The following is a 20,124-nucleotide window of genomic DNA, read 5'->3' as shown; positions in this document are numbered from 1 at the left end:
CCAGGATAGCAGCTTCCTGGTCTGGGAGCATATCACTCAAGGCTGCCTTCTTTGCTCCTGAGGTGGGCTGAATTATTGTCTGTTCGTTAAGAAACTTACTTTTTAACTAATTGAGTTTTAAGATGCAAATCTTATTTTTAAGATGGAATCCTTCCTGTTTTAACTACGTTGTTTTGGGCTTGCTTGCTTGCCACATTGCCCAGGTTGCAAATCATTTGTTTAGGGCTTGAGGAAGAAAAGCAGCACCTGGGTAAAGTCAGAAAAACAAGCTGGGCTCCCCAGCAGGCCAAAGCAAATCCCACAATGGATTCTTGCTTTGTTTTTTTCCACAGGCCCTCACGCTACTCTGTCTAAGCCCATGGTCCCTGTCTCAGTTTATGATGTCTTTCCTCGTCTAGGTGAGTGAGGTTTATTCTGGGAAGTAACTCATCCCCTACTTTTGGCGATGATTCTTAACCTTGACTTTCTTCCTAGCATAAAGGAATTCCCTAAATACTACAAATCCGAGCTCTTTAAGTAGGTAAGACCTAAGGAAGGAAGCCTGTTGAGCACTTTAGCAAATGCAACACATTTCAAATGCTCACAACCGTGCCACGAGGAAAATAAGGACATAGAAGCTCAGCAGTTTTCTTGAAGCACAACTCAAACCCTTGTACCATTTTTTTTTACTGCGACCTACCTCCAAATTGAGAGATGCTTTTGGTGTGGCAGGTGGGAAGTTGAATTCTAGAAGTGTTTGTCCCCCATTTGGTAGGTCAAGGAAAATCTGGCAGGATTGGTCAAAATGTGGTTTGTGTGCCGCTCGGTATACTGCTTAGCTTCGAGTATGAGTGACATCTGGGTACACAGTAGGCATTACATAAATGTCCTCAGGCAGAGTTTAGCTTTTTGCTTATAAAGCAGGCAGGGGCAGAAGAGATGGTGTTAACATATTCAGGAATAGCTTCTCGGTTAGTTTGGTCAAACTCCGTGGAATCCGTGGTGTTTAGAATTTTGTTTCATTGGCAGTGGAGAGTTAAGAAAGTAGTCAACTCTGTTTGTAGCTATACAATTATGTGCTACTCATAACTTACTCTTACCCGTGAGTTGCCAATAAGTATGGTTTTAGTCATCGTTCTTAAGATTTCTTTAGTGCAGTTTGCTCTGTAGTCAGGCTTTCAAACGGATCCAGGTTTAGGAAGCCAGGCCCCAGAGCTCAACAAAGCTGTGGGATTTTTTATGGAAGGTGCACCTTCCTAGTGTCAAGCTCTTACAAATATTTTTTTTTTAGAGAGGGAAGACTTGAATGACTTAATTAGTAAGCCATTTAAAAATGTTTTCTGTTAAATAAGCGTTAATGTAGAAAAAAGTGCGAACAACAACATTTTTAGGTGTACATGAGACTTTGAAGAAAGGTCCTATTGAAACTGGATACTTCAGTAGTCTCCCAAAGCCTCCTGGGAATATATTTTATTTTCCTTTACAATTTGAGGTTACTTGATGAAAAGTTTTGAGAGGCACTGCTATGGATACATAAGCATGAGCTTTGGAGTCATACAAATTTGGCTTTGTGTCATATCTCTGGAAATGACCAACTGTGAGACTTTCAACAAGTTTCTCAGTGTCCTCACCTGCAAGTAAAAGGTAATATTCCTTTTGGAATATTGGAAAGATTAAATTAATAAATATAAAGTATTTAATACTGAAAAGGTTCATAATAAATCTTATTTTCTTTCTTCACTTAATAGTATTCTATGTGTAGTATTCAGTTGAATCAAGCCTTATTGAATACCTAGCCCAACAGAAGGCTAATGCTGTGAGACATTTTGAAGATACCTACAGTTGTAAAGGGCCAAAGAAAAGTGGTTTTATGTAATTCATTTTATTTGACTTGATCCTATAGTAATACTGTGAACAGTTTACTTGGGTCCCCATTTAAGATTAGCACTGTGAAGACTGGATTACAATGAGGTAAGAATAAATAAAAGTGCTGTTTATGTGCAGGATAACAAGGCAGCCAAGACAGAGTCTCTTCCTTCATGTAGCCCATAATCAATCAGGATTATTTTTGAGTATGTCTGATTTATGTTGCATTTCCAACTTGCATTGCTATCAATAGGAATGAACTATTGCTGTCAGTATCTGTAGTTAACCTGCCTATTCAAATAAGCAGACATTTTCATGCTGACTGGGCTGTTCTCCAGACATGTGGGAGAGGAGTAATATGAGTATTTCTGTTAGAGTTGAGGAATTTATTTTCTTTCAGCCTAATGTCGGTCCCCTCCCTGCTTCTGACCCGCAGACAAGGGAGGAGATGTAATGAGATATCAAAGATCTGAAAGGGCCAGCCAGGGGACTCAAGGCGTAACAGCGCAAGACTGATGCTGAGAGGGCACCCTTCGTATTCATTGAGCAAGTACATGTTAACAACGATAGAATTCTGTGGGGGGGACTTAATAGACATCCATTAACTAACTCTAAACTTAATCCTCGGCAGTCTCCAGTCTCCCGGGACGTGAAGTCTTACATGGTATTGAAACAATAGCAAGGGCAATTAGGTCACAGAAACTGTTTTGGTCTTGTTTGGTCTGTTCCTGATCACTTATCAGGAATTACAGGAAAAATAATCAAGTCATATATGATTATACATTTGATTTCTGTACTTGATTTATATATGAATCCCACACTTAAGAATATACAACTTTTAAAAATGGCGACCTTGCATGTTTAAGTTCTTTGGGAATAGGAGAGAGAAATGAGTTCTGTTTGCACTGGAAAGAACTCTGAGGCAAGGCTTAGCTTTAGAGGTGGTTAATGATAAAGCTTCAGGTGTCAGACATATATATTTGGAGTAGCAATATCAATTGGACAAGGCCTTATACACAGTAGTAGCTCAATATATATTTGTTATCATAAACTCTTGAAACACTCCTCTCACTTCTGTGATGCCAGACTTCTCATTTCCTTCCTACCCATCTGGCTTTTTTGTCTCCCTTGCAAGCTCATCCTCCATAACCTGGGCAGGAAATGCCCCAGAGTGGACATTTTGCTGACAGCTCTGTGTTCTTTTCTCCCCTCTTGTTCTCTCTTTCTCCCTTCCTCTTTTCCCCAGACCTTATGCCTTTCTGTTATCTTCCTCACATTTACTGTTCAGTAACCACGTATATGCCAATAATTCTTAGAATTTATATTTCTGTCCCTGACCTCCAGAGGCGAATATCCCATTGGCTACTGGACCATGCAAAGTCTCCAACTCAGCCTGTCTTAAACCTAAGTCATTATCTTCAGCCCACTCACCAAACTTTGTCTTCTTCCTACATTCCAACCTACCTGAACTGATTATCTGTCCTTCCATTTGCACAAACCAGAAACCTAGGAATCACCCTTAGCACTTTCTTCCCTTTCATTCTCCATGTTCAATGACAGCACAAATCCTATCAATTTTCTCTCTAAAATACTGGTTATGTTCATGTCTCCTTCTCTAGACCAAGCTCCCACCATTTCTCTTCTGGTATCACGAGAGCCTTTTAGCTGGTTCCTCTGCATCTTGTCTTCCTCTCCCCTCTAGTCTGTTCCCCGATGCTGCAGCCAGAATATTCTTTCTACAGTACATCTCAGTTCATGTCAGTCCCTCTTTTGCTTTTAGGTCTTAAGACCAAATATCTTAGTAAGATTTACAAAAAGCCTTGTGTCTTCTGCCTTCTGTTTACCTCTAGCTGAATCCTTTCCTTCTGATTCTCTATATTCCAGCCATTCTGGCCTTAATTCCTTTTGTGTGCCAGAATTTATCCCACAACAGAGGCTTTGCACATGCCTGTACTATTACCTCTCTGCTAAACTCAATTAACTACTATTTATCCTTCAGATCTCAGCATTCATTGACCCTTTCTCTGACCTTGAACCTCTGCCTCCAACAAATCCCCTCAAACCTAGTTCAAATCTCCCCTTTAAGGCTCTCATAGCAGCAAATGTGTCTATATGAGCATTTATTTAACATGTCTCTGTAAGTAGACTGAAAACTTCCTCAGAGTGGGGACCATCAGTGTTGTTTTCCTAAAGCCCATGGACCAGTGTATGCCTCAGTAAAAAATGTGTCAAAGGAGTTGGTTCTTAGATAATTGACTTGCTGCTCACTCCCTCTATTTTTATGTTTTGTCCCCTTAAATATGGTGGAAAATATATACTTGTAGGAAGTAGCTAATGGGTACAAAACAAAGAAAATACAGAAAATATCAACAAGGAAAAAAATCTCGAGATAATATTAACATTTCGGTTTATTTTAATCTTTCTACAAATTCCTCTAATGTATTCATTTTACATAGTTGTGGTCAAATGGAGAAGAAATGTGTATCTTTTGTTTTTCACTTACTATTTTCTGAAAAGTTTTCTCCCATGTAATTTAAAATTATTTGAAAGTTGATCCAATGCATGCATACTATTCTGTCCGGAGGCCTGTCTTTGTGATGAGTGCCCTTTAATTGGACGGTTGAATTATTTCCATTTTTTTGTTATAATGATGTGGGCGTTCTTCCTCTCCCCTTCTCCTTCTACCTCTCCACCCTTTCCTTTCTCTCTCTCTGGAAACATTCTTCGAAGTAGAATTGCCGGGTCAAAGAGTGTGCATATTTTCATTTTAAATCATACTGCCAAATGTTTGTATCACTTAAACTTCTACTAATAAAGTATGAGGGCTTCTTTTCCCACCTTCAACCCAGCATTGGCCCTTAACAGTCTTTTTTTTTTCTTTTTAATTGAGGTACAATTGACTTTAAATCATGATTATCTCTTATTACTAAGGGAAGTTAAAAATCTTTTCATATAATTTAATTGGCCAAATAAATTTCATCTGCAACTATCTATATCCTTTGCCAACTTGTAATTTTTTTTTAGTGCTTTTGTACATTTATTTTTTTATTTTTATATTTTGGTATCATTAATGTACAATTACATAAGCAACATTATGGTTACTAGATTCCCCCCATTATCAAGTCCCCGTCACATGCCCCATTGCAGTCACTGTCCATCAGATTCTACAGTAAGATGCTGTAGAATCACTACTTGTCTTCTCTGTGTTGTATAGCCTCCCTCGTCCCCCATCCCCCTACATTATGTGTGCTAATTGAAATGCCCCCTTCTCCCCCTTCTCCCTCCCTACCCATCCTCCCCAGTCCCTTTCCCTTTGGTAACTGTTAGTCCATTCTTGTGTCCATTCTTGAGTCTGCTGCTGTTTTGTTCTTTCCGTTTTTTCTTTGTTCTCATACTCCACAGATGAGTGAAATCATTTGATACTTGTCTTTCTCTGCCTGGCTAATTTCACTGAGCATAATACCCTCTAGCTCTATCCATGTTGTTGCAAATGGTAGGATTTGTTTTCTTCTTATGGCTGAATAGTATTCCATTGTGTATATGTACCACCTCCTCTCTATCCATTCATCTACTGATGGACGTTTAAGTTGCTTCCATTTCTTGGCTACTGTAATGTAATTTTTAATAGTGGTAAAATGCACATAGCACAAAATTTACCATCTTAACTACTTTTAAGTGTACACTTCAGTAGCATTAATTGTATTCAGTGTTGTGCAACTGCTTTCCAGAAATGTGTCTCACAAACCTGAAACTCTACCCATTAAACAACTCCCAGTCCCCCTTCCCCTTCCCCTAGCCAGTGGCAACCACCACTTCCTGAAAATTCCTCCATATTGTAGCATGTGTCAGAATTTTCTCTTTTGAGGCTCAGTAATATTCCATTGTATGTCTCTACCAGATTGTTTGTTTATCCATCTATGGGTGGACACTTGGGTTGCTTCTACCTCTTCTTGGCTGTTATGAATAATGCTGCTGTGTACATGGGTGTACATCCTTTCCCACTGTTTAACTGGGCTACTTTTACTTTAAAATACGTATTTTTAATAGGTCTACTTTTATTAATATGAAAACAATGAGTAATAATTTTTGTGCTTACTGTGGGCCAGGTATTCTGCTCATCTTGTGTATTTTTAGTTATGAGCTTGGGAGGCTCTAAAGACCCGTCAAAACACAATTTATTTTTGCTTTGGAGAGGAGACACTCCGATGAGGAAGGTGGTTTCCAATGGTGAGGGCCCATCATCACATCGCGGGCTGCGCGGGTCCCTGTGAATTCTCTAAACACGTGTGTAGGTGGGGGCGCTGTGGGAGCTTTTCGCTAGTTTGCTCCGATCAAAATTAGAATCAGTGTTTGTGCAACTGTTCTTTCACTTAAAGGTGATTGTTTGCTGCAGATTTGAAAGAGCATGTTTTATACTTGTCGGTGAAGCTTTGAACGAACGACTTATTTTTAGTAATACGTGGACTGGATTTACAGATTGTAGTTTTGCCAAATTTCACCTTTTTAGAGTTGCTCTTTCAGTTACGTGATAGCTGCTTTTGAAGTGCGCCAAACATCAGTGACGTCTTTGGCGCCAAGCACTTGAAGGAACTAAATTGTTTCCCTTTAAATCCGTAGAACGTCTTTCCAGTTTTTTGGGAACACTACTGACTGAGCAAAGACGCGCTAAATGAGATCAGCAAAAGGGGTGTGGAATATGTAGAGTGGCGCAGTGACTGCTGGTCATGCTTACACTAGGCATATATTTCCCAAGATTTTGGCAATATGCAGGTATGCAAACTAGTGCCTCCTGTTAAATAATAGTCTGGAGTCTCTATTCTAGAAAGAAGGGGAACGGTAGGCTGCATGAGAAAAGTGCCCCTTTCTTCATAGTGATGTGAATCTGAGGATGAGGTGCGGGGCACGCTAAGCAACTCATATTTACCTGGCAGGGGAAATACCATGAACATGAAGGTGGTTTTCTCAGGGCGAGCCTTATGCATTGCACTGTGGATGTGCTGATCTCTGCATTTTACCCACAAGTGGGAAACTCAACTGCATAATTTGTGGTATTTGGGGGACTGCATTCGCGCTTTCCCCTGATTCTATGTGTATGAAAAAAAAGGTTTGTTTTCAGATGAATTTGTAGTCTTTCATGGGAGTGATTCAAGGAATGCAGTAATGGGTGTTTGTAGAAACTGAAGTGGTGTTTGAAAACTAAAGTTCTTTGGGTACAAAGAAACTGCTCATATATTCTAAGATGTATTCAGACCTATCTTTGTTTTTTCTCTTTCAAGGTCTGGTAATTTTTTTGTTGTTCTAGTATATTTACCCCAGGTTCCAGTAAATTAATCCAGCTTCTTGTTATGGAGGCCTAAAGTAAGAGGTGGGGTCTATGTTTATTACAGCACTATTTACCATAGCAAAGAAATGGAAGCAACCTAAGTGTCCATCAGTAAATGAATGGATAAAGATGTGTACATATACACAATGGAATACTTTTCAGCCATAAGAAGAAAACAAATCCTACCATTTGCAACAACGTGGATGGAGCTAGAGGATATTATGCTGCTCAGTGAAATAAGCCAGGCAGAGAGAGACAAGTACCAAATGATTTCACTCATCTGTGGAGTATAAGAACAAAGAAAAAAACTGAAGGAACAAAACAGCAGCAGACTCACAGAACCCAAGAATGGACTGAGTTACCAAAGGGAAAGGGACTGGGGAGGATGGGGAGGATGGGTGGGAAGGGAGGGATAAGGGGGAAAAAGGGGCAATACGATTAGCACATATAATATAGAGGATGAGGACCCAGGGAAGGCAGTATAACAGAGAAGACAAGTAGTGATTCTATAGCATCTTACTACGCTGATGGATAGTGACTGTAATGGGGTATGTGCTGGGGACTTGATAATAAGTGGGATTCTAGTAACCATAATGTTCATGTAATTGTACATTAATGATAGAAAAAGTAAAGGGTGGGGGCTACCTTTCTTCTTGTGGAGAGCTTGTTGTTTTTGTTTCAAGGTCTTATATGTTTATTGCTGTTCTAGTACATTTGTCCCAGTTTCCAGTAAATTCATCTTCTGGCTTTCGAGGTCAAAAGTAAGTGGGGGGCTACCTTTCTTCTAGTGGAGAGCTTCCTTACTTTTCCCAATTTTCAAGAAGCTCTCTCTCTTACTCCCTTGTGCATAGTCCTCTCCTTCCTCCATTTAAAACCTCGCTTCTGGCATCTGTTTCTGTGGCCTTCCTGCTTCCTTCCTGAGAGTCCTGTAATTACATTAGGCCTACCTGGATAATTTGAGGTACTCCCATCTAAAATCCTTGGTCACACCAGCAAAATTCCTTTTGCCCCAGAGATATATTCACAGGCTCCAGAGATTAGGACGTGGATCGTTTTTGGCAGTGGGGTGTTCATTATTTAGCTCACCACAGCAACCAAACCTGCAGATTTCAGGAGCTGTAGTGAGGTCACCAGAAGTTGCTCAGAGTAGGTAAATGAGCCCAGCGTCTGTCTGCTGGTCGTGTTCAGGATTGTATTTATGTGTTTATGGTTTTTGCAAATTTCCCAGTATCCAACTGTTACTGGGTAGCTTCTACAGTTTGGAGAACTCTGTTTCGTGACAGTGTAGAGCTTGCCTGATGAGAGTGAGTGACCCTTTGTGTCCAGTGTTTGGAATCTGATGGGGAGGTGTCAGGAAGCGGGGTTTTTTTTTGTATTTACCTGGCAGGGGAAGATACTATGATCATGAAGGTGGTTTTCCCAGAGTGGGGTTCAACCATTGCATTCAAGATGTGCTGACTCCTGCAAATTTCCCCAAAGTGGGAAGCTTGGCTGCATACTTTGTGTCAGTGGGGGACTGTGTTCCTGCTTTTCCTTATCAAACTTGCATTTTAAAAGACAGTCATGAGTAAACTAGTTGTTGATTTGTAGTTAATGCAGTGCCTTGAGTTTCTGCACTTCACTCTATATTTAGCTTTTGTATAATTTAGTGTGGGTGATCCTTCCTGCTTGCTTGGTTGGTCGGCGGAATTGGGAATTGCCTTTTTCTCCCGAAGGCTAGAGGGCTGACTCCATCACCTTAAGCTCTGCATTTGTTACTGTAGTTACCAGGATGTGTAGGGAAAAGAAGAGGCTTTTGGGGAAGACTGAGCAAAGGAATGCACATAGGACAGAAGGTGGTGAAAACCTTAAGGGGCTGTCTTCAGTTTGTTGAGTAGCACTGTGAAATGATGGCCTACTTACCAAAAGTCTGGGAGTTTATAATGTACCACTTACACTTTCCCGAGCTGAGCGGTTCTATGTTCAGAGGGGCTTTTCACTCCTTTTCAAGAATGTCCCCTAAGAGCTGTTGCCTTAAATTTCCCGCCAAATGAGAAACTGGGCTACAATATAATCTCTGCTGATAACAGTGTTTTGTGTTTTCTCCTAGACTTGCGTTTTGTTTTTGTTTTCCCAAAATAACTTTTCTAGTGAAGTAGTGGTGTGCTTGTGATTTTAAAAACATCATATAGAAGGGCTCAACCTGAAAAATAACAGCTAACCTACCCTTTCTCATCCTGCCCCATCCACTCTCCTCAGAGCACTACTTTTAAAATTCTTTCATCTGCTTCTTCAGTTACATCAATAAATAATTTGTGTGTGCTGTATTTATACTAAAGGTTTAGCTGATATTTCCCATCTCAGTACTGTCCCTCCTCTGTCCTTTTATTATATTTATGGAACAGTTTCTAGTTCTTCCATCAGTTCCCTTAATAACTTTAAGTCATATCCTTTTATTATTTGTTGACTCCTCACTTGAAAAGATGAGTGTATTAACAAGGCTTTGGGATTTTCAAAGAAAATGTTATGATTTTGCCCTGTCCACCCATAAAGATAATTTATTAATGTTGTTGTAGACTGTATTGTTTGACACATAATTTATATAATACTGTGGGGTGATAGAAGAAAGGGCAGGGAGAGATGTTACTGGTAAGAAAATGTGCAGTATTTACCACTTGTAAATAGTATTGATTTGTAAATTTCATTTTCTTGTTTTGCTGTTTATTGATGTATATATAATTAATTACAACAGTATATTGTTTCAGATGTACAACATAGGATTTGACTTTTATATTCATTGCATAATGGTCACCAGTAAGTCTAGTTATCATTGTTATCTTACAAAGCTAATACAATATTGCTGACTGTGTTACCCATGCATTACATTACATGCCCATGACTTATTTATTTTATAGGTGGAAATTGTACTTCTCACCTCATTCCCTACATCCACTCATCCTCTAACTCCTTCCCTCTGGCAACCACCAATCTGTTCTCTGTATCTGTTGACTCTGGGTTTTGTTTTGTTTTGTTTTTTAGATTCCACATATAAGCAACATCATGCAGTAATTGTCTTTCTCCCACTTAAATTTTTCATTTTGTAAGTGTTCATTGCTAGTATCTAGATACAGTTGATTTTCATGTATTTATCTTGTATCCTGTGACTTTGCTAAATTTAGTTATGAGTTTTATAGGATGTTTTAGGTAAATGCTTTGCCATTTTCTGTGCAGTCATGTCATATGTGAATAAAGGTATTTTCACTTCCAAACTACAGCTTTTACTTATTTCTTTGCCTTATGCTCTAGCTAGGACTTCCAGTACAATTTTGAATAAAGATGCCTAAAGTAGTCATGTATTTTTCTTGTTCCTAATCTGAGGGAAAAGCATTCAGTCTGCACCATCAAGTGTATTAGTGTATGGATTTTTATAGGTAACATTTCTGAAGCCATCGTACTTGGCTAAGTTTTTTCTTTTAGTCATAAATGGCTGTGGAACTTTATTAATGAATTTTTCTGCACCTACTTCTTAATCAGTTCATATGATAAATTATAGAGACTGATGTTCTTTTATTTTAATTTTTAAATTATTCTTTGTTGAAGTATCATTCATGTACAATTTTATGTTTGTTTCACATGTACAATACAGTGGTTCAGCAGTTACCCATAATATTAAATCCTCACTCCCCCTCTAGGGCGGTTACTAACTGTCCACATATGAAGATGTTACAGAATCATTGACCGTGTTCTCCATGCTGTCCTACCATCCACGTGACAGATTTATATAGTGATTGCCAATTATTGTGCTCCTTTATCCCCCTCATCATCCTTGCCAGTCTACCCCAACTCTTCCCCCTTGGTAACCACCAGTCACTTCTCAGTGTCTATGATAGTCTGCTGCTGTTTTGTTCCTTCTGTTCTGCTTTGTGTTTATACTCCAAACATAAGTGTAATCACATTGTATTTGTGTTTCTATGCCTGGCTTATTTCACTGGGCATGATACCCATGAGGTACATCTATGTTGTTGCAAATGACAGGATTCTTTGTTTCTTTTTATGGTTGAATACCTTTCCGTTGTGTATGTGTACCACTTCTTCTTTCTCCATTCATCAATTGATGGACACTTAGGTTGCTTCCATATCTTGGCTATTGCAAATAGTGCTGCAGTTAACAAAGGGGTGCATTTAACTTTTCGAATCAGGGACTTTTTTTTCTTCAGATAACTCCCTTGAAGTGGAGTAACTGTGTAATGTGATATTTCTATTTTTAATTTTTTGAGGAACCTCTGTACTGCTTTTCACAGCGGTTGCACCCATTTCAATTCCCATCAACAGTGGAGGAGGGTTCCCATTTCCCCGCATCCTTGCCAACAGTTGGTATTTCTTGTGTTTCAGATAGGACCCTTCTACCTGGTGTGTGGTGATATTTCATTGTGGCATTAATTTGCATTTTCCTGATGATTTAGCGATGTGGAGCATCTCTTCATGTGCCTGTTGGCCATTTGTATTGCTTCTTTGGAGAAGTGTCTGTTCAGGTCCTCCACCCATTCTTTAATTGGGTTATTTGTTTTTTGGGTGTTGAGGCATATGAGCTGTTTATGTATTTTGGATGTTAACTTCTTACAGATATTCTCCCATATGTAGGGTGCCTTTTTGTTCTGCTGATGGTGTCCTTTGCTGTACAGAAGCGTTTTACTTTGATATAGTCCCACTTGTTCGTTTTTTATTTTGTTTCCCTAGACTGAGGAGACGTGTCCAGGAAAAAATTGCTCATGCTTATATTAAAGAGATTTTTGCCTACGTTCTGTCCTAAGACTTTTATGGTTTCATGACTTACATTCAGTTCATTGATCCATTTAGAGTTTACTTTTGTGTATGAGTTAGACAATCCAGTTCATTCTCATACATAGCTGTCCAGTTTTGCCAACACCGTTTGTTAAGGGGCTGTCTTTTCTCCATTGTATATCCATGGCTCCTTGATCATGTATTAACTGACCAAATATGGATGGGTTATATCTGGGCTATTCTGTTCCATTGATCTATGGGTCTGGTCTTCTGCCAGTACCAAATTGTTTTGATTACTGTAGCTTTGTAATAAAGCTTGAAGTCAGGGAGTGTAACCCCTTCAGCTTTGTACTTTTTCCTCAGAATTATTTTGGCTTTCGGGGCCTTTTGTGGTTCCATATGAATTTTAGAACTATTTGTTCCAGTTCATTGAGGAAAGCTTTTGGCATTCTCATAGGGTTTGCACTGAATCTGTACATTGCTTTGGGCAGGGTGGCCATTTTGACGATATTAATTCTTCCTTTCCATGAGCATGGGATAGATTTCCATTTATTGGAGTCTCCTTTAATTTCTCTCATGAGTGTCTTAGTTTTCAGAATATAGGTCTTTCCCCTCCTCTGGTAGGTTTATTCCTAGGTATTTTATTCTTTTTGATGTAATTTTAAATGGAGTTGTTTTCCTAATTTTCTTTCTGTTAGTTCGTTGTTAGTAAATAGGAATGCAACAGATTTCTGTGTATTAATTTTGTATCCTGCAACTTTGCTGAATTCAGTTTTTATTTCTAGTAGTTTTTTGGTGGATTCCTTATATTTTTCTATGTATAATGTCATGTCTGCCTGAATAATTTTCTAATGTGAAACAACTTTGCATTCCTGGGATAAACCCCACTTGATTGTGATGTATTGCTCCTTTTTGCATATTGCTGAATTTGGTTTGCAACTTTAAAATAATTAAAGGAATTTTGTGTGTGTGTCCATGAGGAATCATAGTCTGTAGGCTTCTTATATGGGTTTTATCTGGTTTAGGTATCAGAGTAGTGCTGGTTCATAAAATAGATTCTTTCCCTTCGGTGTGCCACTGAAGATCGTGGTATCACCATGAGCCACCTCCCCACCAGATGTCACAGGTATTCTAAGAACAAGCCATACTCAAAGTCTCCCTTCTGCCAAGGTGTCCCTGATGCCAAGATACACAGGTTTGACCTGTATCGGAAAAATGCAAAAGTGGATGAGTTCCCACTCTGTGGCCACATGGTGGCGGACGAGTGTAAGCAGCTCTCCTCCAAAGCCCTAGAAGCTGTTTGCACTTGTGCCTCTAAAGGCAAGTTATTTCTAAGCATTTGTGCCTCTAAACAAGTATCTCTGAAGATAATTGCTCTGTTTTCTCTTTGACATGTTTTTTAGCAGTGTTTATTGAGGTATAATATACACATAACATTCACCCACTACATAGTTTAATGATTTTTATACAATTGCCCAACCATAACCCAGTATTAGAACATTTTTATAACCCCCTCTAAAATTTCCCTGTGCCCACTGGCAGTTGCTCCTGGTTCCCATGCCCCAACACTACCATAGGCAACAGCTGATCTCCTTTCTGACTCTCTAGATTTGCCTTGTTTAGAAATATTATATAACATGGAATCATACAGTGTTTTGTGACTGCTTTCACATAGCATGTTTTTGAGTTCATCCACCTTATTACATTTATCACTATTTTGTTCCTTTTTTTTGCTAAATATTATTCTGTTATTCTTCACTTTCCTGTTATTCAGTGTTTTACTCAAGCATGGAAACCTGGACTGACTAATTTATGGCAAAGGAATGCTAACTTTATTTGCTTTTTCTCCTGATTTTATACTGGTAAGAAAGGAGAATTAAGACATATCTGGCTTGCTTGTTGTTCTCTAGGATAAGTTTGAGATCTGGACTTTTGAGTGTGTTGAAATAACTAGGGTATATTATCCTTTGAAACAGCTATTTTTCTCTACAGTGCAGCCATTTGTTTCAGGAGACCACCATCTTGTGTGAAGCCTTTCTACAGACAGTTGTCAGTTAAGTTGAACACATTTGACTCTTCTTTCTTTATTGTAGAACTCTCCTTTATTGTAGGATGCTGCCCTGGGATTAGACCCGGGTGTCCCTAAAGTCTCCCTAGCAATGTTTCTGAGAATCTCTTGCTGACAGCTGGAGTATGTGTTGAGGCGGCTTATTGTGCTGCTGATGGTGTTTCAGTTTCAGGGTATGGTTTATTCCGGTCCTTCCTAGCTCCCAGAAGTAGCTATTCTGAGGATTTTCACTCATGTTCACCTGTTTTTTACCAACTGAAGAAAAGCACTGTGAGAATTAAATGAGATAATAATCTGTAAAACCATAGAACAGTGTCTGACATGTAGGAGCTATTCTGTAAATATGATGTTAAACCAATGAATTAACCCCTAAGAGCCAAATAAATTTAAAAAAGCAATAGACTAGTAAAATAGGGGACTGTGGAATTGATCAAGATTTCTTGTCTGGATAAAGGAATCCTGTGTGTGTTTGAACGAAAAGGAGGCACATCCGGGGCAGAGGAGTGAGGGAAGTCGGAGAAGATGAAATTGGGAGCATGCAGAATGAGAGGTTGAATGAGAAAGGTGATCTTCCTCTGACACAACAGAAAAGCCAGGGCCAGTGGTTCTCAAGCTTCAGAATGTAAGAATTACCTGGAAAGCGTGCTAAAAGTTCACACACCCTGGTCTCATCTGCAGACCTAATTCGGTAGTTGGTTATGGCTTGCACTTTGAGGAACACTAGTGGGAAATAGCGTTCATTGTACCTTTGAAATAAAAAAGCAGCTAAATTATTCTCATTCCTGTTAAAGGAATATATGCGTGTGTTAAACTAAATTCATCCAAGTAGATTTGAAGATCTAATTGGCTTTATTAAGTGATTCATGAATCCGGCAGAATCCCCCTCTAGGGAGCAGAGAGGTGCTCTGGTGAATTGTACAAAGTGCAAGTTTTTAAAGACGAGAGTGGGTGGGGGAGTTACTAACAAAGGAAAGGAAGGGGTTGTTTCAGGCAAGGTCAGGTCACTTTCTTATAGGGGGAAGAGCCGGGGGTCTTATAATGCATACGATCCCCATTTTCTTTTAGGGAAGCTGGAGAGGGCTTATTTTATTCATGAGAGATTATTTTGTTGATGATGGTGGCCAGAAAGTTCCTGACTACATTTCAGGGGGAGGTTGGAACTGTAATTAGGTTTAAGTATTAGGCCCTCGTTTGGTGACTTGGCCTAACAGAAGTGACACCTTCTTGGGCCCACATCTTTGTTTTTAACAGGTGTGATTGGATTAGGGTTGTGGCTCTCAATTCTGTGAAACCCAGAGTCCCCTTTTATAACAAATGGTAATGTTCCCTTTACTATCCTGAAGATGTTAGTAGAAAACATAAGCTACCTTTACTTCCCCCACAAATAGTATAAAGTCCTAACTGTATTATAAAGGAGAAATAAAATGTTGTAATACAATATTTTAATATATAAATGCTTGGCATGACTACACAAGGAAACAGAAATGTCCCCACAGATTTTTGAAAGCTGTCCCTTGGTAGTGGTGGCACAGTCACTGAGAACCAGTGGTTTAGGTGGAGAGGTTTCAACAGCAGGGTAGAGGGAACTTCACTGGTATGTGTAAAAGGAAAGCCAGGTAGTGGTGAGGACGTGGTTGTGATTTACATGAATTTGGAGGGTCCCAAGTTCTCCAGCAGTGCTGGGGGAAATGGGAGTTGAGGTGAGTGTTGCTGGATCAAGGACCAGATAGAGGAAGTGTGCTGTGCTGCAGTGTAAAGGTAGCAAGATGAGAGGGTTGGGGGGAGCGGGGGGATGGGGCTAGTGAGTCACGTGGTTTCTGGGGTCTGAAAAAGCAAATGAACTGAAAAGTCCGATTCCCCTTTCTGGGAGTAAATAGACTGAAAGCCAAAAGAAATTTGCCCTGGTTCGAAACACATAAAATACCCTCAAGATGGAGCAACAACAAAACAGGTTTTTCAAATATATTATTTACCTAGCAAAAAAAGAGAAACGGATTAGGAGAAAGAAAAAATCCAGAGGGGAGAGGTAGGGATGTCCAGGGTGTGTGCCCGAGGACATCTGTCCATCCTCAGGTGCTCTGGGGCGCTGGGTATTAGCCGGCAGGGGCAGGGGCCTGAGCTGGGTGGGGTTCCTCCGCATTCTGTAGAAACTGGGGAACAGATTCGGAGGCTGGAAGTTTATCTAGAGTCGCATAGTGTGGACAGTGAATCACAGCCAAGATGGTGGCCTCTCGGGCCCTCCGTCCTCGCAGTACTCCCCGCCAGCACGTGGCCAGACGCTCTCGGCGGACTTCCCGTGCCGCCTCTGCTGGCGCAGGTGCCCCAGAGGGACTGAACTCGCTTGTCCTTTTGCTCAAGGGGACTGCACCCGAGGAGATCCGATGACCTCAGCTTCGCTGAAAGTTGGGAGGAGGCTGGATTCCTGTCAGGAGAACCGTCTGATGTCACTTTGGGCAGCGGGAGCCGGTCAGTCTTCCGAAGCAGCCTGTGCGTGAAGCTGCCCCGCCGTGACCTAATCCGGGAGGTGTGGGGGATGTCGGTTAGGCCTCTGGGCATTTTGGAGCCGCCTTCCCTGGAAAGTTACGCGTGAGTATTTGCTATTATCAGTACTAAGATATAGTGCGAGAATCTGGTGTTTCGGGTCGTTATATGTCGAAGGAGGCCAGTTAGAGGCATTTCAGGAATGACCCGAACCTTAGGGTGGTGTGCACAGCAGGTGGCAGTGCGGGGATCAAATTCAAGTCGCATTTATGCAGCAGAGGGAGTACTGTGGTCTCCGAGGTGTTTTTTCTCAGAGAATTTCTTTCGTTGTAATGTCTGTGCTGATTTTTGTGATCCTAGTATGTGATTTGTAGTAGTTGGTGACTGCTGTCATTTTTTTTTTTTTTTACTGCTGACACGAACGCAGATTCACGGAGGGTCGTGGTCGTTCGATTTGTGGTTCATTTGGGTTTTTATGGCTTAATATTGTTGTGTAGGAACCTTGTAGACCATAATTGACACACTAATGTGGAAAGAAAATTAATTTTTTTTTTTTTTTAGTAGTGAGACTACTGTGAGATCGTTTTTTCTGTCAACAAAATGTCCCAATGTTTGGGATCTTAGTTGGCCGCGTTGGGAAGGGGCCAAGGCCAAGTATACAAAGAATTTTGAAGATTTGGTATGAGAAGTTTTTGGTCATTGTTTTGTTTTGTATGATAACATTTCAGTTACAACATTTCAGATATGTTGGTGTAAGTAAAACGTTATTAAAATTAACTTCAACTGCTTCTTTTTACCACTTTAAATGTGGTTACTAAAGCTTTAAGTTACATATGTTGCTTATGTTATATGAGTACTTGCTGCCTTATGGAAAAGTTTCTAGGCATTGCTGTGTTACTCCGTAAACACGTGCTCGCTCTTCCTAGAATGCCTTGCCTTCCCTCATCAACCTGGAAAATGCATAATTCATTCACTTCTTATTGTGAAGCTGCCTGGGATCCACCCCAACTGCCAGTGAGCCCAAGATGGACTTAAACATTAGGTACTGTAGGCACAGTGCCTAAGGCACCTTACTTCTTTAAAAATCAGAAGAGAAAGAATTTTTAGGTGGAAGAAAATATCATATATATTATATCCATTTTTTTAATCAGTGCAGTCATACGATTTTGTTATGTTGTGATTTTGTTGTTATTTTTTATGGAGGAAAGGGCCCCTTGAGGGCAAAGGTGTGTAGGACCCTTCAAAGTCATAATGTAGTCCTGACTGAACTTAATTCTTACCCATTTTATTCGTGCTCGCCACTCTTTACCTATAGTTCTGGCATGTGTGTTTTCCCTACATATTGTGATCTTCTTATTCATCTCTGAATTATTCCTCTTAGTAACTTTAGTGGCTGGTACCTTCAAAGTTTAAGTGGTTGTGAATGAGAAGTATGCACTATATACCTGTAAGTAATGAGTTGAGAACTGATTTTTATTTTATCATTAGCAGCACTCATAAAAATTCAAGAGAATACTTTGTGAATGCTGAAAATACTGAGTAAGCAGTGTGGTTATCAGAAATACAATTTTTGCAGCATAGCAAAAAGAGCCTTTGAGTATCTGTGAAATCTAATCTGTGGTGCACACAAATAGTCCTAGAGGTCTCAGGGTTGTGGCCAGCCTGGAATTTATGGATACCATGGTAACAGCCCAAGTGTTACCTTCCTCCTGTGAAATCAAACCTTCTGGAATTGAATTAGATTAAGAAGGTAGTTCAGTAATGAGATAATATTGTATAAGTGAGGTGAGCTGGCTCATACTTTTTGGATGAGTGTATCTAGAAAATGTCTAAATAGAAAATGACTGGTTTATATTGCAGAGCTCTATGATGGGAAATGCAGAGTCAGGGCCAGTGTGTGTCAGGAGTGAATGGGCTCAGATCCCTGCAACCTAGGGCATGTAGAGTGGCTGTAGTTGCTCATGCTTTCCTGGTGGTAGACATTTAGATTAAATTGTGTTGGCACCATGGTCTTCTTGGCAGACCTGCATTATGAACTTAAATAACAAACTCAGCTTTTAAAAATTAAGTACAATGCAAAAGAAGGGAAGAAATGGGATTATTTTTATATGCAGAGTATGCAGGGAATATAGAATGTGTTTTTGTTAAGGAAAAAGAGAATAACATTGTCTAAACTAAAATCACTGGTTAATCTTGGAATAAGGAAGGACAAAGATTGGGACTGGGCCTAAATGGATATAGAAAGTTGCAGAGGACTGTGGAAAAGAAATTTTATGTTGTGAAGTCAACGCTGGCTAATACTGTTTGATTATCAGGGTTTTAAAACAGCTTTAATAGTACACTTACATAAAACAGTTTGAAGCTAAATTTTCTTTCATCTGCTAAAAGAACAAAGATTTTTGTTTTTATATATATATTTATTTATTTTGGTATCCTTAATATAAAATCACATGAGCAACATTGTGGTTACTAGATTCCCCCCATTATCAAGTCCCACCACATACCCCATTACAGTCACTGTCCATCAGCATAGTAAGATGCTATAGGATCACTACTTGTAAAAGAACAAAGTTTTATTGGACTATTGTTCTGTTCTTGGTAAGATTGTGAAAGGTTTTTCTTTACTTTATAGGTAAACTACCTGGAAAATAAAGATTCTGTGTTTTAAGAACAACAAACAAATTTAGTGTAATGCCACCCTCATTATATTTTTGAGCATCAACCCTTCTCTGACCCCCAATAGGCTAAGAAATGGGTGGAAATTCAGAGATGGGGTGGTACTCACAGACTGAGGGTCATATTTGTTGGAACAGAACGCCTGAGTTGGCAGGGGCAGCCATGACCTGAGAGGGTTCGGCAGGTGTGCCCTTCCCCAGGTACGTAGGGACTCTCCACATACTTAACAGTACTGAGGGAGGAGCTATGTTCCTCCATCTTGGCCCTTGAGTCAATTGATGATTGTAGTTGGTGATTTTATTCTGTGTGTGTAGAATTACTGATAATCATCATTGTTCCTAGAGGGTAAAGTCAAACACTGAGAAGTAAAATATGGTAAAATCAGAGTTTAAATCTACATCTATCTGATGCTAAACCCTGTGTTCAGAACTCTCTAAATAGTATTTAAGATACGCCTCTGGTAATTCAACCAAGATTTGGTTGTCTTCTTAAAAAAACAAAAAAAATATAATAGTATTATTGAAAGTCTGTAACCTGCATCTCACAACCAGTAACATTTATATCATTTTAGTGCATTTTCTCCTAGTAATTTTTCTTAAGGACATACATTTTTACAAAATTGTAGTCGTAGTATACATGCCATTTCATATCCTTTTTTCCTACTAACCTTCTATAATACAATTTTTTCATGTTGTTAATCATTTTGTTACTGTGTTTGCTTAATATTCCATTTCTGTAGTGCTTTGATATCTAGAGTTTTGGGGTGATTTTGGTTTTTTACCATTGTAAGTAAATCTGTGGTGAACACCCTTGTATATAGAACATTGTCTTTCTCTAGCATTACTTCTTTTAGGTAAATTAAAAGAAATTTCTAGGTCAAAAGGTATGAACATTTTTTGGCACTAGATGTATATAATTAGGCATGAGATGTATATAAATTTTTTTTTTACCACGGTATCATAGTCATGTT

General features: G+C 39.5%; 1 protein-coding gene, 2 non-coding genes and 1 pseudogene across 3 annotated transcripts in view; 3 read left to right on the top strand and 1 right to left on the bottom strand.

Annotated features, from left to right (window-relative positions):
- LOC140849100 (DNA ligase 3-like) overlaps nucleotides 1-20,124 on the bottom strand; it is an 854,661-nt pseudogene that overhangs the window by 249,417 nt on the left and 585,120 nt on the right.
- LOC118969968 (inactive serine/threonine-protein kinase TEX14-like) overlaps nucleotides 1-20,124 on the top strand; it is a 107,753-nt gene that overhangs the window by 399 nt on the left and 87,230 nt on the right. Inside the window, exons 2-3 of the mRNA XM_073235348.1 lie at nucleotides 333-398; nucleotides 16,356-16,583. Of these exons, the coding sequence (XP_073091449.1) occupies nucleotides 16,531-16,583 (53 nt within the window). The 5' untranslated portion in view covers nucleotides 333-398; nucleotides 16,356-16,530. The remainder of the gene's footprint in view (nucleotides 1-332; nucleotides 399-16,355; nucleotides 16,584-20,124) is intronic.
- LOC140849338 (U1 spliceosomal RNA) lies at nucleotides 6,762-6,926 on the top strand. The gene has a single exon (XR_012131076.1). It is a non-coding gene; the product is annotated as a U1 spliceosomal RNA (small nuclear RNA).
- LOC118968341 (U1 spliceosomal RNA) lies at nucleotides 8,541-8,705 on the top strand. The gene has a single exon (XR_005055965.2). It is a non-coding gene; the product is annotated as a U1 spliceosomal RNA (small nuclear RNA).

Source organism: Manis javanica, chromosome 4 (assembly GCF_040802235.1).
Source record: "Manis javanica isolate MJ-LG chromosome 4, MJ_LKY, whole genome shotgun sequence".
NCBI lineage: Eukaryota > Metazoa > Chordata > Mammalia > Pholidota > Manidae > Manis > Manis javanica.
The sequence above is the reverse complement of the archived record's forward strand: the minus strand, read 5'-3'. Positions and strand labels throughout refer to the sequence as shown.